The sequence below is a fragment of the Simochromis diagramma genome, unplaced genomic scaffold (genome assembly GCF_900408965.1).
Source record: "Simochromis diagramma unplaced genomic scaffold, fSimDia1.1 OVJJ01000205.1, whole genome shotgun sequence".
Classification (NCBI taxonomy): Eukaryota; Metazoa; Chordata; class Actinopteri; order Cichliformes; family Cichlidae; genus Simochromis; species Simochromis diagramma.
In genome coordinates, this window is record NW_024386782.1 from 16,892,874 (window position 1) to 16,913,898 (window position 21,025).

At 40.2% G+C, this 21,025-nt stretch overlaps 1 protein-coding gene across 3 annotated transcripts in view; it reads left to right on the forward strand.

Moving 5' to 3' along the window:
• LOC120727829 (low-density lipoprotein receptor-related protein 8-like) overlaps positions 1 to 21,025 on the forward strand; it is an 81,607-nt gene that overhangs the window by 30,998 nt on the left and 29,584 nt on the right. For all 3 annotated transcript variants that reach the window (XM_040022370.1, XM_040022369.1, XM_040022371.1), the window contains exons 4-5: positions 10,569 to 10,697; positions 18,830 to 19,219. In XM_040022370.1, the coding sequence (XP_039878304.1) occupies positions 10,569 to 10,697; positions 18,830 to 19,219 (519 nt within the window). The remainder of the gene's footprint in view (positions 1 to 10,568; positions 10,698 to 18,829; positions 19,220 to 21,025) is intronic.

Here is a 21,025-nt window from a genome sequence, read left to right on the forward strand (position 1 = left end):
TTCAAGGTTTTGAGCAGAGGCGAGCAAACTGCAGCAGTAGTTTTCATGATCATGAGCTCAGTATCAGTTGTTCTACTGTAACATATCAGGGTCATTCAGTGTATTTTATAATGCTAGTGTTGGCTAATGATGTTAGATGGATTTTTTCTTTTTGTTGCGTTCTAGTGTACAAAAACTTTGTGGCTATAAATAAGCTTTTATTTTTCTTGAAATTGTACATTTTCTCATTTTAAAGATCTGATGTTTTCTGTCTTCTACCATGAATAAAATATGGGCTTATGAGATTTGCAAATGGTTTAGTTTTTATTTACATTTTACAAATGTCCCGAGTTTATTAGAATGGGGGTTTTATATATACAATGCCTTTAATAACAATGTTCTGCTTAAGCTTTCAGACATACTGGGGCAGGCTGGTATTGGTTCAAGCTGATAATGATGTGATGTCTGAGGGTGTTACTTTGATTCTACCCACCTTTATCAAGCATTATGTCTTTAAACTCTGCCTCAAATTTACAGTGGGATGGTGTTAAAGTGAATCCAAATGAGTGTGGAATAAATGAAAGAAAAAGCCAAAGGAATCTTTCAGAGGACGTTCATTCTAGTTTTGTTACATTTTTCTTTGGCTGTGAGTCAGTTTGATGAATAATGAAGCAGCCTAGCAGAGCATCTAATGTCACTTGCTGAAAAGTTGAATGCGAGGAGGGAGGCACGAAGGGATCTCTGATGGATAACAAGTTTATATTGGAAATCCAATTAAAGATAAATGAAGGAAGGATTCATCTCTTGGCTGCAGAATAAAGAGATAAGGATCTGGGTTGAGAAGAAAGCCATTTATATGGAAATCCCATATGGATTCAGATGATGTAATGGAAAAGAAAATCAGCTGTTGCATTTTTTTTGCTTTTCTCTACAAACAAAAACCTGTTCCAAAAAAAAAAAGGTTATTTCTTTGTAATATATTATTTTTGCCAGTCTAGACTGATACTTCATGTGCAGGAAGAGGGAAACATCCTTCTTCCTGCATTTCAGGTCGTGCTTACCCTGCAGCCCGCAGCCCTGCTGATTATATGTTCAGAAGAGAAGCGTCAGATCAGGCCTACATCCTGAACAGAAGGATTGCTAATGAGAGCCTCTTCATCACAGCTGTTTTTCTGCTTGAGTAAATCCAGCTGTGTCATTATCACTCTGAAAACGGAACGAAGAAAGACTCAAGGATGGACATTGTTCAAAAATGCATGGAGCATCTTAACCAACAGCAAACAACCCGCTCTTGAGTGGCTGCCGTATCAGGTATCACATTAACCTTGTTTCACTGGTAAAGTACTTATCTGTGCCATTCACTTGATACAGTTACAACCCTACAATGAGAAATTTACATCAGTTGGCAAAAAAACCAATGAAAAAAACAGTCAGCGTGTTTTTTCTTTTTCCTGAATAGGGTAAAGATGAAAAAACAAACTCATCACATCCGTGTTTTGATCAACATTCCTTTTCCATGCAACGCTATACTTTGAAATCAGAAGCGTCACATGTATCAGTCAATTAGGCTGCGCTAAAGTCTAACAACAAACAGAAGCTTGCAATTTCACACAGACTGCATTCAATCTTCGATGTGACAGAGATATACAATTTACCATTATATAAACAGCAGAGAGCAGTCACAGCATTGCAGTTTTTACACAGTTTCCTTACACATAGCACGGCATACAGCTTAAAACATCATGCTTCGGTTATTCTCTTGCCTGATGAGTCAGGAGTTATACTCACAGAAAGCCTTCGTCTTGTTTTTCATTCAGATCTCCTGTATGTTCTGTTTCAGTTTCATGTGCTCACAGATGTACAGTCAACTTTGCAGATGTACATAACTAAGACATTTTTTCATCGGTGCTGCGGACATCTGTGCCAGAATCATTCTGGCTCACTGACTGGATTCCCAATTACACGCTGGAGTAGCGTTTACACTGCTGTATTAAGAATTCAGATTCGGGCCACACGGAGTTAGTTACTTGCAAGCCCTGAAAAATGAATCATGACTCGTTGGAGGAGCACGTGAAGCATCAGGGCTCACAGTTTTTGCGTTAGATTAATGTGTAGTCAAAATGGAAGTTGGCCACTGCAGCCAGATGTGCAGCTGCTTCTCTGCTTCCTCACCAGTGCAGTGACATTTTATGCACTCTCAGCCACCAGAGACACTTTTTTAGGATATAAGGGGAGGAAGGAAATGCTTGCTTCTTGGTGCTTTCTGGCAATATTGCTGAGACCAACTTGATTCTGCATGTCTGTTTGTCCTCTCTGCTTTTAAATTTCTGAAAACTGACAGGCATTCACAGTGTTTCCTCTTCCTTTGGGATTCTTTGAATATGAGGTGACAGAACCTTGAAATGCTGCGTATTTAACAGTGGATTGTTCAGACAAAACTCTCCCCTTTAAATCCACAATATTGTGTTTTTAATTTAGTATTCTGAGTGGATTATAGATATTTCTCTGAAGGAGGTTTTGATGAAAACTTTCTTCTACAAACCACTTTGTAGATATTGAGCTTTTTCTGTGGGAGTTAATAACAGTGCATGGCTTATTTATTGACTTTATAGTAGGGAAACTGGAATTACTTATACTGCGTGCTATTAAAAAAGCCAAATCTCTACTTCCTCCAAACCATCAACGTGTCTTTTAGACCCCATTCCTACAAAACTGCTCAAAGAAGTCCTGCCATTAATTAATTCTTCGATCTTAAATATGATCAACCTATCTCTAATGATCGGCTATGTACCACAGGCCTTCAAGCTGGCTGTAGTTAAACCTTTACTCAGAAAGCATCTCTAGACCCAGCAGTCTTAGCTAATTATAGGCCAATCTCCAACCTTCCTGTCATATCAAAAATCCTTGAAAGAGTAGTTGTCAAACAGCTAACAGATCATCTGCAGAGGTTTATTTGAAGAGTTTCAGTCAGGTTTCAGAGCTCAGCACAGCACAGAAACAGCTTTAGTGAAGGTTACAAATGATCTTCTTATGGCCTCTGACAGTGGACTCATCTCTGTGCTTGTCCTGCTAGACCTCAGTGCAGCATTCGATACTGTCGACCATAATATCCTATTAGAGTGATTAGAACATGCTGTAGGTATTACAGGTACTGCGCTGCAGTGGTTTGTATCATATCTATCTAATAGACTCCAGTTTGTGCATGTAAATGGAGAGTCCTCTTCACACACTGAGGTTAATTATGGAGTTCCACAGGGTTCAGTGCTAGGACCAATTCTGTTTACACTATACATGCTTCCCTTAGGCAGCATCATTAGAAGACATAGCATACATTTTCACTGCTATGCAGATGACACCCAGCTCTATCTGTCCATGAAGCCAGATAACACACACCAATTAGTTAAACTGCAGGAATGTCTTAAAGACATAAAGACCTGGATGGCCGCTAACTTTCTGCTTCTTAATTCAGATAAAACTGAGGTTATTGTACTCGGCCCTGAAAATCTTAGAAATATGGTATCTAACCAGATTCTTACTCTGGATGGCATTACCTTGGCCTCCAGTAACGCTGTGAGGAACCTTGGAGTCATTTTTGACCAGGATATGTCCTTCAATGCACATATTAAACAAATATGTAAGACTGCGTTCTTCCATTTGCGCAACATCTCTAAAATTAGAAATATCCTGTCTCAGAGTGACGCTGAAAAACTAGTTCATGCATTTATTACTTCCAGGCTGGACGACTGTAATTCATTATTATCAGGATGTCCAAAAAACTCGCTGAAAAGCCTTCAGCTAATCCAAAATGCTGCAGCAAGAGTCCTGATAGGGACTAGAAAGAGAGAGCAGATTTCTCCTGTTTTGGCTTCCCTTCATTGGTTTCCTGTTAAATCCAGAATTGAATTCAAAATCCTGCTCCTCACATACAAGGTCTTAAATAATCAGGCCCCATCTTATCTTAATGACCTTGTAGTACCATATCACCCTATTAGAGCACTTCGCTCTCGCTCTGCAGGCCTACTTGTTGTTCCTAGAGTATTTAAAAGTAGAATGGGAGGCAGAGCCTTCAGTTTTCAGGCCCCTCTTCTGTGGAACCAGCTTCCAGTTTGGATTCGGGAGACAGACACTATCTCTACTTTCAAGATTAGGCTTAAAACTTTCCTTTTTGCTAAAGCATATAGTTAGGGCTGGACCAGGTGACCCTGAATCCTCCCTTAGTTATGCTGCAATAGACGTAGGCTGCCGGGGGATTCCCATGATGCATTGAGTTTTTCCTTTCCAGTCACCTTTCTCACTCACTATGTATTAACAGACCTCTCTGCATTGAATCATATCTGTTATTAACCTCTGTCTCTCTTCCACAGCATGTCTTTTATCCTGTCTTCCTTCTCTCACCCCAACCGGTCGCAGCAGATGGCCGCCCCTCCCTGAGCCTGGTTCTGCCGGAGGTTTCTTCCTGTTAAAAGGGAGTTTTTCCTTCCCACTGTTGCCAAAGTGCTTGCTCATAGGGGGTCATATGATTGTTGGGTTTTTCTCTGTATCTATGAAGCGCCTTGAGGCGACTTATGTTGTGATTTGGCGCTATATAAATAAAATTGAATTGAATTGAATTGAATTAATTGAATCATTTAAATTGCCTTGTATCGTTAGTTATGAAGAAAAAGTATTTGCTGGTAGATTTACTTTAGGCTGTTTAGAAAGGACTTCATAAATGCTGAGTATGTACTGTACGTATTTGTGTGTTGTTTTGCTCTGTTGATCCCTTTGTCTTTTTTATACTTTGTTTGTTAGCGATTTGCCAGTTTTAAAAGTGGGTTTGTTGTCCTAGCTGTTTCATTTGCAAGCTGCTGTGAGGTTTAACTCTTAACAGAGTCTGATAATTCCAGGATTTAAAGAATTCTATTTTTATCCATGTTGCAGTTACTTTCTGTATTACACAGTCCCAAGACTTAATAAGAGGAAACAGTTGCACTTCACCTTAGTTAGACTCAAACAGTTGTGGTTTGACTGGATGCTTATCATGAGCATGTGTGCAAGTAATCCCTATGAGCAGAAAGCTTAGGTTTTAGGTTTATCAAGGATATCCGTAACATGGTCATGTCAGGCACACAGCTCTCGCCGTGAGCACAGCAGCCTCACTCACCTGCTGTGTAAACCTTCTGTTTACAAGGAACAACCAGTCAGAAGAAGTCGGCTTAAGCCATTTTAGCTGCTTAAAGGGAGAGAAGCAAAATGACCATTTTCAGACAGATGAACTGAGGCTGCACCAAGTTCCAGCATCGTGGTTTATTTGTAAATGCAAGAATATAATTTTAGAACTGAAACGAGCTCAGTAGTTCTACTCTATTTTTCTTTATTGTGCCAAAATGAAAAGAGAAAGGTCTATCACAGTTTCCCAAAATCTCACTAAGTCACAGTTTAAGTCCTTGAGAAATATGAACAAGGTGAAGATGTGCAATATTGGCAGTAATCAATAAACCAAGTTTATAAATCCACTCATGTAGTTTTTTTGTTTTTTTTTTAAATCTGGCTTGCTGTAAATGGTCTTTCGTACGTGCTAGCTCCATGATGGCATTCAAACTAGTTCACTCTCTACCCACCATCCACTATCTGCTGGGATTTGACACCAAAATATTAAAATACCAAAAATAAAATAAAGTACCAATATTTATTATTATTTAATTTTACCGTATTATTCTGGCTTTATTTAACTGATGAGGTAACAGTCAGGGAGCACAGCAGCACTTAATATAAAGCAATAGTGCATGCTACAGCTCATTACTTGCTAATGTACGTTACTGAAAATAACAGTTTCCCATCTTGTAGTCGGCCAGAAGCAAGCATGTTCTCTGCTGTACCAAATCTATAATTCAAGTTCACACGGCCATGCTAACCCAGTTTAATGAAGCAGTGAATCTGAGAATGACTCACGGTATCTGAGCTTTTTTTGCTGTCTTTTTTAGCTCTGAGCCAGAATGACTGCGTTATCTTCCTCACCATCAGAGCCCCCAACACTGACATACACAGGTGCTAATGCCTGAGACCTCGCCTGAAGCATATAGAGCCGATGGATGCACACATCAAAGCCTTTTTAGCACTGACATTTGGAGTAGAGGGCTAGAAACAGGCTTCTGAAAAATCTCTACATTTTGAATGATGATTTCTAGGGTTTAATTGGAACACGTTACAAACAGCAACCATCTATATTAGGTAGACATGCTTTCACAATAAGCTGAGTGCATATTTACAAAGCTGTCATGAGCTGGCTGCAGGATGAATCGGTGCTATACATTATCTGCTATCATATATGCAAAAGAGACATCCGTGTATACAAATGTGCTACAAATGATTACTTGCATGGCACGCTGTTGTGTAATGTAACATTATGATGGTGCAGTTCAGTATATCAAATCAGGTGAATACATTTTCAGTCCTTTTTTATCACAGTATCGTTCCTACTGACAGCTGACAAATTGAAGAGCTTCTGCGCTTTCTCCATTCGAAGCCAAGTTTCAGGTAAAAAGCTGTCAGTAATAACAAGGTCAGTTATGACGATCAAAAGGAAAAATAAAGCTATTACACCATTGAAGGGTTGAAGTGAACGCAGCCTTTGGGTCTTGTAAAAGGTGATAAATTCTAAACTCATCTTCTGCCAAGATGACACAGTGCAGACGAAACCTCATTTTTCACTCGGATGGTAAACAACAGTCTGATTCTCAGCTTGTCTGTGAGTAATTGGCTTTTATTAAGTTGCCTCTTTTACAAGCAAAAAAAAAAATCTCATTACGTGTCTTTATAAAATCGCTAATCTGTAGCTGTCACAATGAGCAGTGAGGTACCACTGCTTTGTTGTAGTGAAGTCTGGTTTCTTTGTTTGGATTTGGGAGGAGTGGAGCTCACGCTTCATTAAAGAGTCATCAGTTAAGAGGACAGGACAGCTCGCCCTCCGCTTGGTGGATTCACATTCTGCTCGACACTGTGCTCTGCCTGCCTGTCCTCCTTCGTCTCCTTCCACTTACTTTGTATGGATGGCTTTGATTTAGCTTTAGGATAAAAATATGAAAGGTCATGCAGCAGTTTGTCTCTCCCTTCCTCCTTATATACAGTGTCTTGCTCTGTGCACAGCTCCCTTCTTATAGATTCTTTTATGCTCTGACGCTTTCGTCTCTCTCTACTTTTTTGCTGCTCTCTGCTAACTTTTAAAAAACATTTTCAAAAATTTTCTGTTTGACTGACATTAGTCCAGCTCCCTCATACAGGATGTTATTTCCTCTGCCAAAAATTCCACCTCGTCTGCTTTTTCATCTTTTCATGTTTCATGTATTTCTTTATGATCCAGCCTTTCGCTCTTTCACTTTACTCCGCTATAATCATTTCAGTGATCAGTCCTTGACAGATGGCTGTGAAAAGAAACACATACAGTGTGTGATTCATTAAACATATCACAGAACATAATGATTGAATGAAAAGCTTTGCACAGCTCGTACACCTTCGGACTTCTTGCACAGCAGAGCTGTGAGGTAGAAGAGGCCATATCTGATTACTCCTTTTATTTTTTACTTATTCCAGTCTAATTGCATGGCTTTATCTAGGATATTTTTTAGTTTATTACATGTCTGTGTTGCTGAGTGACAAAGTAAGCTTTTTTATCCACTTACCTCACACTGCACTGTCTGTGGACTGAAAAACAATTGCAGGTAAATGTCATTGCTCCACTCTTTAGAAACAACCTAAAAATACTGGACTGCAAACTTTTTTTTCCATCTGGGGTGAGGACCTTGCTGTGTCAGCGATCCTCCCTGCTCACTCTCCCCCGCCACCAGCTGTCAGGAGAGAGCGGCAAATGTTGAGACCTGCCTGTCATCACATTAAAAAATAATATCAACAAAAATATCAGCATTTTTACAAATAAAATAGATGAATACGTGACGCACCATGGTCATTTCTGTATTTTCAGAGGGAAGGAATCTGTAAGAATAAACAAATAGTTTTAAATGCTGACATTATATTGTAAGAAATGATCAAGAAAGCTTCTGGCGGTACCTCAGTGTAATCTTCTGTGTAGTTGACAAAGAACACACACATCAATTATCGTTAACGATCCTTACAGGTCCTTTCTCCATGTCTGGGATAATAGATCATTCTGAGTAATTAATGAAGTGACTATTGTTGTTTATATACAAATGAGCACAACTCACCTCGGAGACGATCATTCACTTTACTATAAATTGAGGCTGCTGGTGTGTAATAAACTCAGAGGGAAAACTGTTGGAGCCAATAAATTAAAGTTCAGCTCCTGCTGAAGTTGGACGTGTTGCAATAACTGAGATAATGAAACCCTGCAGACTGCAATGAGGAGGAGTTCCTCATTCTGGAGTTCCCGGAATAGCTTCAAACATGGCTAGACGAGGATCAGCATATTGACACTAGTTGTTACACCTTATTGTTATTTGTAATTTATATTGTTCAATGTTCACTCAGTTTAAAATGTAGTGTCCAGTGTTAGGTAGTCTGCTCCTTTTGCCCCAAAAGATATAGCTGCAGGGAATATGTAGCTTCCAAAGTTTGATTCATGTGACCTTTATTGCATTTCTTCCTGTTGAAGTCACAGTGGCCAAACTGCATAATAATATTTATTATTTAAAGACCATTTTTTAGAGATCCTTGTAAGTAAATTTGTGTTTCTGATAACCCGTATTGCTGTGACTTTGAAGTGTTCAACACAATACAGGGTGACTATACACAATTATAACTGCTTTATATTTTATTTGTGTTGCTGAAATGATAGTGATACTGGCACTGCAATACATATACTGTACTAAAAAAACGACTAACATGCAATTGTCATAGTTAAAATCTTCTGATTATTGGATTCGTAGGACAGCATAGTGGTGCAGTAGTTAGCACTGTTGCTTCAAAGCAGGAAGGTCCTGGGTTGTAGTCCCCCGTCTGGCAGCGGCCTTTCTGTGTGAAGTTTGCATGTTCCAGCGGTGTCTGTGTGGGCTCTCTCCAGGTACTTCTTCCCACAGTTCAAAGACATGCAGGTAGTGGGGTTAGGTTAATTGGTGATTCTAAATTGCCCATCTATGTGAGTTTAAATGTGAATGGTTGTCTGTCTATGTGTTAGCGCTGTGACAGACTAGGGACATGTCCAGGGTATACCCTGCCTCTAACCCTATGACAGCTGGGATAGGCTTCAACCTTGAATTAGATAAGCAGAAGGAAATGGATGGATGAATAGGTGAGTGCATGGATGGATATTGAATTGACATTAAATGGTAAATGGCCTGTATTTGTATAGCGCTTTACACATCCAGTCATTCACACACACATTCATACACTGGTGATGGCAAGCTACGTTGTAACCACAGCCACCCTGGGGCACACTGACAGAGGCGAGGCTGCCGGACACTGGCACCACCAGTAGGCAACGGGTGAAGTGTCTTACCCAAGGACACAATGACCGAGACTGTCCAAGCCGGGGCTCGAACCAGCGAACTCCCAACTCTTGAAACACGATCGCCCCATCAAATAAAAAGAATTCAATTTGATCATAAAGGCGGCTTTCTGACTATACGAGATTAACTATATGGACCTGGTTTGAAAATCTTGGGAGACTTTCTCACTTTCTGGTTCAATTACCCACAATGCAATTCACACCTAACATTGCTGGTGACAGCACCAGAGATTCTTTTTAGCTTCTTAAATTGGTATTCGTTAAGGATGTTGTTCTCACTTATCACACCACACAGGATCCTGTTATACCATTGTTTGTCAGTTTGTGTACAGCAAGAATATAAATACCAACTATGATGTGTAGCTGGAAAATTACACCTTGTATTGCTAATGGAGTTGACAGAATATGTGGAAAGAATTATGCTTAATTGAATTAAAATACAATTAGCTAAAAAGGTAATGAGGATAAATAGTTTACTTAAAAAAGTGGATAAACAGTTAAAACAGCTTCTGTCACACTATGTCCAGCAACTAAAGCACAGTTGTACCAATATCTGTGTGAATCTAATTTATAGTGCTAAATAAGACGACCGAATATCAACCACAAATTTTTCTGAACACGTTTAATGAGTGAAGCTGATGCAGGGTAACATCATATCGTACCCTGTGTCAAAAAGGCTTTTAAGTGGCATTTTAAATATGATAAAACACTCAAAAAGATCGATAATTGGCACGCGCGTCTGATTTCTTTCTGGAAAGCTTAAGGCTGCACTGTAAGCAAACATGCATAATTAACAACATGCTTCATATTAAACGCACAGTAATCTGGATCAAACCGACCCTGTGCCAACTAGAGCAGATTGGCAGGAAAAGGAGGAAGGGCTGGGTTGAGCTTTTGCTTTATAGCCAGCCGTGCATTCGCTGTATTTCATGATCTTCCTGCATGTTTCTTGAGAGGCAGCCCACGCAGTAAAATCAATTGGCCAGGGTGGTGGAGTTTTGGATAATTTTTTAAGAGCATTGTGGGGGTGATAAAAATCACGTCCAGCTGTGTCTCGTAGTAGTTGTTGTTGTTGCCTTTATGGACCATAAAACTACCGTAATCTCCCTATCTCTTTTATCTCTGCCCACAGGCAAACAGACGTGCCCTCCAGAGAAATTTGACTGTGGGGGATCAACTAACAAGTGTGTCTCGTTGTCATGGAGATGTGATGGGGAGAAAGACTGCGAGAATGGCGCTGACGAGGAGGACTGTGCATCTGGTGAGTTTATCCGAGTCAGTTCACTTACCATAATGAAATAAATACCCCGATCAGATGGTTTTACTTCCACGTTTAACCGCTGAGTGCATTTGCAGAGGACATTTTGGTCCAGATTTCACCAGTGATGGATGTGCAGAAGCGAATGACTCGACAAGCAGCCGAATGACGAGAACCCAGATTCCCGTTTTGTATTTCATAGGGTTTTATCTTTTCTGATCTCACTTATCATCCAAAGGCATGTGACATTAAAGCGCAGTGGGGAACACTCGTTATAATTAGATGGATTTGAAGTGAGTTTTGAATTAAAGCCAGCTGCACTTGACTACCGTTCCCTTTGATGTGGAATGATCTTTGGTGTGAAACCATCAGATATTTGCAGCTTTCTGGTGATCTTTGGACGTTTCTGTCCTTTCCAAACCTCAAGTCTTCAGTCTTTCCACTGCAGGGCCCTCACAACCTTAAAAAATGACATCACCTCATGCCCAGCAAATCAGGCAACTCAATCGTGCGACTACCCCCACCCCCAGTCCCCTGCAGGGACTATCCTTGCCCTACTTCTGAGGAGCCATGAAGAATTGGCTTCTTCTCCTTCTTTCTCTCTCCTCTGCCTCTTCACTGTCAAGAAGAAATGATTGAGGCAGCAGAGCCGTGGGGGGTGTGATGTTTAGACTTTGAAGATGGCACGTGGTAGCAAATGCGCAGAGGGAGAGAAATAAGCCATCTCCTTATTATCCTATATTAATGACGATGTTCCTCTTTTTCTGGCATCTTTAACTCCTCGGTTGTTTGGGTGTGTGTGGGTGTTGAGATCGCGTCTGCCTGGCATATAAGCCATTCATGTTTATTTGTTAAGAACACAGCCAATTTTGAGGTTTTATTTGGAAAGGAAGCCTTATCAATCTGGCAGAAAATTAATGCATAAATAGAAACTGTTGCATATGTATTAATACTCAGCTCCTTATGGCTTTGACTTATTCTTCAATGATCAGCTTGTGAGTAGCTTGTTATGGACTCAAGGTTTCAAAGAGGCCCCACACACTCACTGCAGAGCAAGTGGTAGTGATTCCATCGACTTTAGATCTAATGCCTTCTTAGATGGCTTTTCATAGCACTGTCCATTGAGGCCCGGTCTAGCCTGGGCTAATCCTTCTTTCATTCTAATGTCTGTATTGATGTGGCAGTCTTAAGCCTCTCAGTAGTGACACGAGGGCAGGCAGCAGGCTGTCGCCCACCCAGGCAGAGGCCAGAATACCTCTAGAGGGAAACTCCTCTCAGTATGACCACTTAGAATAAGCTCTCTCCAGTACAAGCAGAGCACAGTGCTAGATAGCATCACAAATTAGGCCTATTAAATGCTGCTCGGGCCAGTTTATCTGATGATTGGGCCCAATGCCAACCTGAAAGATGATGTTTAAATCAAGGACACGAGGCTTTTAAATGTAACCTTGCAGCTGATCTGCTCTAGAGGTACTAACCATTGATTTTGCAGTGTTATGTCTTTAGTCCATCTCAGTGAGCTGCACAGTGATTCCAGTGTTGGGCTATACCTGATTGATGTGGAGTAACAACACTAATAGTAGTGTGATGTTCACAAAACAGTTTAACACATTCACCTTTGAGGTTTGCTTGGCAGTTTTCATTAGTAAATAGTGTTTATCCTGCTCTTATTACTGCAGGGATTCTCAATAAGGGATATTTACTTTTTTCTTAAAGTACTGCTTTACATTACTCAACTACTCCTGTGAGAAAGCAGTTCATTAGATTACGTATTGCATACTTTCACATTACTCCATAACAAGACTGAAATGCATTGTTACATATTTACAAGTTAACAATACAAGTTTTTATTGACAACACCACAAATCCCTGTACCTAGCCTAATGAGAGCGTACATACCAGCTTTCTCTTGGTATTTAGATTTGAACACAAAGCCAACAACAAAAACCAGCCCAAAGAGACTTCAAAACGATCTCCACCGTGATTCTACTGTAGAAACAGAAAAGGAGGATTCAAGCCTGACGGCTCATCACTGCCTTTCTTACCTGTTAAAGAGCTTTGGCTGCTGGGCTGCTGTAAGAATAGACTGAGCTTTAACGTCACTCTGGATTCTTCACTAGCTTTGTGTTAGCATGCTGTTTGTGTAGATGTCTGTGAAGAGCTCAAATTGTGTTTGTAGCATAATGCAGTTGTTTATCTAGTGCAGTTTACACTTTACCATCATGCTCAAAAAAAAAAAAATGCAATAAAAGTAAAAGTAATGTTCTCATCTCCACTCCACAAAATATTATAGTCTGCTCCAACATTGTCCTCCAACTGATATCAAAACAACAAAGTCAAAACAATTTGGATGTAAAACAGATGTTTTTTGGGTTTTTTTTACATATAGATTTTAATAATCACTGTATGTGTGATAACGTTCATACAAAATTTTATTCAGATTGGCCAGTGTGTTAAGGAAGAAGTATTCATAAAGACGTATATACATAAATACGCTATGACCATGATAATAAAGACAATAGAACATGCATAATATTGGAATATTAATACAGAAGATCAAGATCGTTTAGTTTGTTTTACAGTTTTAGTTTTTTGTATTAAATCTGTGTCAGTCAAGACCTACTTTTTCATGACCTTTCAAAGATTTAAAAGTAAAAGTTTTTAATCAACACTATGTATTTTCAGTTACATTTTGCTCCCAACAGCTCAGCTAGCAGGGCTGCAAATATATTTCTAAATCTCTCAGTGCACATGCGATAATTGGATATTTTAAACGATAAATTGAAGATTTGAAACCCCCTCAGCACCACTGAGCATCCAAAGTTAAACAGATTCACCAAGTGCAAACAAATTCTGCTACCATCACTGATCATATAAGACTTTCGGAGCCGATTAAGCGGATTCTGAACAAAACCAAAATGTGTTTAGGTGCTGCTTTAGAGCTGTTCTTACACTGTTTGAGTGCCCAAAAATCCCCTTTCACCAGGTCCAGGATCTTTATTTTTCATAATTAGTTATTATTAATCTCTGGCTCTCTTCCACTGCTTGTCTTTTGTTCTGTCTCACTTCTCTCACCCCCAACCAGGCAGATAGCTCGCCCTCACTGACCCTGGTTTGCTGGAGGTTTCTTCCTGTTAATAGAGAGATCTTCCTTCCCATTGTCGCCAAGTGCTTGCTCATCAGGGGTCGTCTGATTCTTGGCGTCTGATTGAACTGAATTGGATCGAATTTAATCAATTGCTGTTAGTTTATTGAGTTCATCTATTTTGCGCGACAACCACAGGGGCTAAGCCACATAGCCTGCTAAACTTACCTAGCTAAGCACCTGATGTGAAGCTTACTTAACCTGACTCTTAACGGTTTACGTTTAAAGGCTCTGGTTTCTGTTTAGACTGCATTATTATTGAATTATTGACATGAACCTACATGGACTAACTGGTGAATCATTTAATAGAAACTTAGTGAGCTGGGATACTGCAGCCCTGTCTGGACCCCACTGGGAGAAAATTAAAAATAGCTCATTCTAGTACTCACATATCAACTCATATTAACTTCACTGCACTTGTAGCATCCTATTTGGTTGTCCAAAAGGTTCACAAAGAAAGTATTAATCACATGGAGCTGCATCTAATAGTATGATCAAATATCTGAAAAGCAGAGAGCATGTGAGGTTTGTCTTGTGCCACACTATGACTCGGAAAATAGATGCTTTGAGGGGCAAACTCACATTTGATTGGATATTCTGTGTAAGTTGTGAGAAATACTTTCGACACAAACTTCCATTTTGTGATTGTTATGTTATACTTTTGAGCATGCTCACAAGGAACACGCTTCTTCTTTTCCAACTCTTGTATTTACTGAGCTATAAGCAGGCAAATTGTACCTCCAAAACAGACTAAGCTGGAACCTCCTCAGTCAGCTCCCGCACGTTCCGCTATTAGTAGAAATTTACGAAGTGCATAGCGTGCCGCTGACTGGAAAAATTAAATCTTGCAGAGGCATCCTACTAATTGAGCCATCCACATGCTGAATTATGTATTAAGTAGAATCTAGCCCTCACCAGAGAAAGCTTTCCCTGATCAACATTACATTAAGCAGTAACTCTGGAGAGGCTCCGCAAGAAAGCTGGACTGTAGCCTCAACTCTCAGCATGTGAAGATTTATGTGCATTTACTCCCCAAGCATTTTTCTGAGCATGTCTGTCAACTGGGATCTACTGCAAGGCACTGGAACCAGTCTGGAGTTCTGTGTTTTCATCTTCTGTGTGTTTGCAGTTGTGCTAAATGTCAGCTTGGGTAGCCTGCCTGGTGCATGAATATGATTTTTTTTTATTTTACAGTTATCTTTCCGCTTGATGTCTTTATTTAGATTTAACATTTCTTGGACAGTATGAAGCAAACAGACAAATCCTGCATTCCTCACAGCTGTCTCACTGTCCCTGGAGTGAAACTGAACTGGGTAACACTGAGATAAAGCCTTCACAAAAGACCATTCAACACATCTAAAGGGGCTTGTACTGACAAAGTTTCTTCACAATTACGTTCTGCTAATCGGAATCTAGACAGGTTTTCAATTTGGCCAAACGGCGGCTATTTTGTCTCGTATCAGTGCTCATTGTGTGTCTCTTTTGTCCTCACCTATTGGCCCTCAGTCAACCTACGTTTTCAGGCAGTAATGATAACACGGACACTTTGACTCCCATCTTGTACCCTATATCATGTCCTGATTGTTTCTCCGGATGAGAGAGTTGCCCCATCTTTGTTAAAACTGTGGTTGTTCAGTTATTATGTGTGTGGCATTACAGGAAAGGGCAGTCACTGAGATATTTCCCTGGTGAGCCACTGTGACCCATGTGAACTAGCCAGCAGTGTGAGTTTGTGTATGTGTGTGTCTTTGAGTCACCTTGCTGCAGTGAACCTTAATTCTCTAAGCAGAGCTGACAGGTTTGAGTCATCTCTTAAGTTTAAAGTTATGAATATCTATGAGAAAGCTAAGAGGACATTAAGCTGTATAGAAAGTGATGGACACGGTCACAGGTATTTGTGTGTCAACAGATAAAAATATATAAAGCTTTTGCATGCTAACATAAAACCTGGAAGACTTTATTCTCATCTCTTTTCTTATTTTTTCCCTCTTTTCCTACACTCAAAATAATTTCCTTACCTTTCACACTTCATTTCACCTTTTTCCTCCAACACACTCAGACTCATCTCACACACACTTACACGCATGCACGCACACACATGCGGTCCACACTTATCAGTTGTAATGCTAACGTGAGTAGAGCGACCAGTCATTTCTTCCCACTACATCTGAGCCGTTGGTTGCCGCTGGCAACAATCTCCCATCATCAAAGCTGCCAGAAGAAGTTAAGTGGGTTATGCTGCCAGCCTCTGACTACCAGAATGGTAGTCGTAGGAAAGCTTCTCCCAGCAAAGGAATTAAAAAGTAGTGGTAGCATGTAGCTGAGTGCCACCAGTATAGTATAAAGTCCTCAGTGACTTGATGACTCCAAAACAATAAAAAATAATAACAAAAAATCTCAGTCTGATAGAACAGGATACGTTTAGACCATAAAGGGTTCAGGGACATTTCACCCCCAAATCAAACGTATATATATTTTGTCTCTGGCCTGTAGTGCTGTTTATCCATCTAAATTGTTTTGTTGTGAGTTTGTACACTTTTGGAGATATAGTCTGTAAATGTGTTTGCTTTCCTTTCAATGTAATAGAGCAAAATCAAACATGCTTTGTAGTGCTAAAGTGAGGTAAACATATCTGCATCACTCAGCAGTGATGTCTCTTTCAAGAAGCGTCTTAAAAAAGAGAGCAATTTCACTGAAATGCACCCAAAACGGTGCCACTGTTCATCTATGCGTAACAAGAACCTTGTGTTTGTGTCAAGTAAACAAAAAAGGCTAGTGTGCTCCCACTGCTGGTTCCAAGCCTAGATAAATGGGAGGGTTGCATCATAGAGGGAGTCTGGTATAAAACTCTATGCCAAGCCAATATTTTATTGTTAGCCTCATCAATGCCTCAATATTCTAATTAGGAGAACAAAACAATTCAACTTGCAAAAAAGCTGAGATAAAGCTCCTTGAAGTGAATGCAGTAAATATTGTATACCTGGAGGCACCACTTTGACAGCATTGTCAAAGGACAGTTCTATTTATTTTGCTCTAATGTAGCAGAGCAGGTCATCCACCAATCAGGAGACTGATGGATCCATCCCTGGCTGCCCCAGTCCACCTGCCAAAGTATCGTTGGGCAAGATATTAAACTCTGAAATGTCCTGACACCCGATGGATCTATTTGGTGTATTGATCCTGTTTGTGTGTGTGTGTGTGTGTGTGTGTGTGTGTGTGTGTGTGTGTGTGTGTGTGTGTAGAAAGCATTTTGAGTGCTATAGTTGAGTAGAAATGTGCTATAAGTACTAGTTGTACTTGGCCTGTCATTTAAATGACCTTACCATGGGATGTATAACCAAACAAAATGCTGCAAATTCATTTTTTAATGATCTTTTCTGCTTTTACTTGTATAAAAAGAAAATCGTATAATAAATCTTACTAAACATCCACTGGGTGAAGTGCTTGTTCCCTCTGTGATTTATTTATCATTTAAAACCCACTGCCTTGTACAACATCATCAGCAGATGGTCTGTGGGCTCAAAGTTGCTCAGAAATCTTGAAATTCTGTCCCAACTGGAATTCAACCAGGGCACTGATGTAAAGTGCTAATGGCCTTCCCCCTGTGTAATAACGCACTTGTTCATTGAATCTCTTTAATTATTTAGTGCCAAATTAGTATAGAGTGTGGGCAGAGGCATACCAGGGAAAGCAGACACATGAGAATCAGATGCAGAGTCTTTAATATTAATAACTATAAACCCTGTCGCTGAACTGAATCCATGACACTTATGTTCACATCAGTTGCTTTTTCCCAAGCTTCTGAGGCAGTCGTGTTCATATCAGTGAATTAATTAACAGTGATGTTAGCAGAGAAAAGAAGAGATAGTAATTGTAACATATGGTGTGATTACGTAGGATAGTAAGTAAGACACTATCTTGCATCCAGTGTTTTTGCTAGCTTAAGATGTGTTCACCCAGTTTAACTGAGAAGCAGTGGTTTCATGATGTTTCATGATGTATATTAAGATGTTTAATTTCTGCTCTTTTATGCTATAAGCTTCTTTTCATGCTGTTTTGTTGCATTGTTTAACTGTTCAGCTGATCACTACCTTTCACAGCAGTGATACTTTTGATGCAGAAATGCTGCAGTTTAATCTGAAGCTATTTAAAAACTTCCCCCTGCTTTGATCAGTAATAGTTTAAAATAGCATGTATGCTTGATACTCAAAAAATACACGGTGTCTGCTGCAGGTCGGTGACAATATGCTACAGCTTTACAATTTGCTGATTCTGTGTAAAATGTAGCAAAACAGCAATCCTTTCCAGTAACCAGCTGCAGCAGCCAAAGGCACTGGCGTTAAAGCTGAACTCCCTGTGGTTTGTGTAAATATCAAATCCTTCCTCTCCCTGTGCTGGCCTCTGAGCACCTATGGGCGAACAGCGGGTTCCCTGGCTTTCTTCGCATCAAGAGTGCTTTCAGTTAGACATGACTAGATACAGAAAAAATACCCTGGAAAAGGTAGGAGAGAAAGCCTCTCACCATTTTCCTAATCACCGTTATCCTTCCCAGCTTTCTCTTTGTCTCTGTTATGTTATTGACTTTTAGCCAGTCTGGGAAACTATTTCTGTGTCTGTGCCCATCTGCTTGAAATGACTTTAAGTCAATAAGTCTTCGGTCTTACTTGCTCTCAATGCTCTGCAACTCTAGCAAGACCTGAAACTTTTATATTTACTCATTTGACTAAAAGTGTACAGTTCTCTGGTTATGAAAGTATTGCATTTTAGTGTAGTTTTATGTTGTGTGAAGGCAGTCTGCAAAAGATTAAAAGCAACGGCCTTCAAACAGATTCCTCAGATTTCCTTTTCAGCAGCTAGAGAAGACAGGGTAACGGTTTCTGCTGCACAAACTGCAATCTGATAATAAATGCTACACCGTCCCTGCTTCACTGTCATGAGAACCAAGCGTGCAGTCCCTCGTGTGAGTTTTGCTGTCTCTGTTGGTCCTCAGATGCCAAGGCCTGTCCCAGCGGTGAGTTCATGTGTGCCAACCGCAAATGTTTAGCCACCGTCTACGTGTGCGATGGTGATGATGACTGCGGCGATGGCAGCGATGAGCTGAAGTGCACCTCCCCTCTGACTTGTGGGCCCAACCACCTCCGCTGTAACACCTCCGAGTGCGTGCCGCTCATGTGGAGCTGTGACGGCGACCCTGACTGCTCCGACAGTTCAGACGAGGGGCCTGAGCGCTGCGGAGGTGATGGAGCCCCATACCTGCCCAACCGCAGAGCTAACTGCACCAGTGGGGAGTTTCGCTGTGCCAATGGCGAGTGTGTGCGACTGACCTGGAAGTGCGATGGAGATCCTGACTGCAAAGACAAATCTGATGAGTCAGACTGCCGTGAGTGTCTTGTTCTGCTTCCTTTCTTTCTATGTGTTTGCTTGTCTCCCAACAACTGTAATCTCCTACATATGTAACCTTTTTCTCTTTTTGATGTTGCAGTAGCTTATATATGTTCTCTGCTGCGTATAACTATGTCGATTCAAGGCTGTCTTCTCAGCTTACAGTGATAACAGAAAACGCTGCACTGTCTGAAAGTCTTTTGGCACATATAAAATATGTAGCAAGGTTGAGAGAGATTACATGTAAGCGTGAAAGGAATAAGCTACGTATAACATCCCAGCTAGCATACAGAAATGCTTATGTGCGCCTTTGATGTTCACTGCTAAACCCACAATGCAATATACAAAAAAAGAATAACTGTTCATAGTTTGTTAATTACAGATAATTAAGCAGGAAAAAAGAGCTACATCTATTGCAGAAATATAAGCATGCAAAATGGAAGCATATTTTGCGCTTATTCTCAGATGAGAAGTGACATAATAGTGCTGAATTCCAGATGAAAGTTGGAGATAGTGGCCGAACCCCTGGAGTGCAGAATCTGGTGGTGAAGCAGAGTTAGCAGATGGCTGATGGAGACATTAGTTGAGACACGTTGGAGAACCCGGATGAGATCAAGCGCCAAGAGATGGGGAGAGTGAGAGATGAGAGTGAATTAAAAAACAGGGCCTAGCAGCTGATTGGCTTGGAGAACACATGCAGGAAGACCACTGGACAAGAGCAGCCACATTAAATTTGATAATGTGAATGTCCCATGCTGTGTAACATAGAGGAATAGACACTCAAAGGGTCTAATTCAAAAAGTGTTCATGCAGAAATCTCTCTTTCAGAATCACATGTTTACATAAATAACGGCCACTTATAATCAGCCGTCATCTTCAAAGCAACTTTGAAGACTGATTCCATCTTATTGCTGTCTTGCTGGATCAAGACAGTAATAAGATGGAGTCAATCTGCTATCAGTTTGTGATTGAATAGGGTCAAGTTGGCAATTACATACAATCTGTGTGGGATAAATTGCAAATCTGCTGCCGTCTGTTCCAGATCTGTTGTCATCTTATACACAGAAATTCACTTTAGCTACTTACATGTGTCAGTCTAGCCAGAAACTCATAGATTAGTGAATTCAGTAATTCTTATGTTTCTAGCGAGTTTTTCACAGATTTTTTAAATATTTGTGTTTTCTGTTTTTCTTTTGACAGGTGCTCTAATAAAGCAATCAGCGCTGTACATACAGTTTTACATATTTTAATAAGCAGCCTGTTTCTCTACTAGTTTTCACCAATTCAAAGGCCAAAACAGAAGAAGAAACAAAGTTAATTTTGCACACAGTTGGGATTGTACCTCAGGCTTAAATACTTAGCATATCAAAACCGCATTCATTACAAATGCTTTCATCCTTGTTGGATGAAACTTGTATATCACTTACATGTCCCATTTATGCATGTCTTTTCAATAATTGTAGTAAGTTTCTTATCTTGGGACTGACAGTTTAGTTGGTCCTTGTCCTGCACCTGCTTCCTTCCTTTTCCATTAACTTTGATGTCAACCTTTTTCTGCTTTCTGTAGAAAAAGGAAACCTGGTGGTCATCAGGTCACTGGCTGTTTCACAGCTCATGCAACATCCACCTCAGTTACTGCAGCCCAAATCTTACTTGTGTCCAGCTGTTGTCGCTTCTAAGTAAAGAAAATTGAAAGCAGTACTTTTTCTGTCTTCTTTCCCAAACATGATTGCTTCGCTTTATTTTCTCATGAAATTATTCTTTTTTTGCTTTAGGCCTTTGTACTTTCACAGCTTTAACTTCA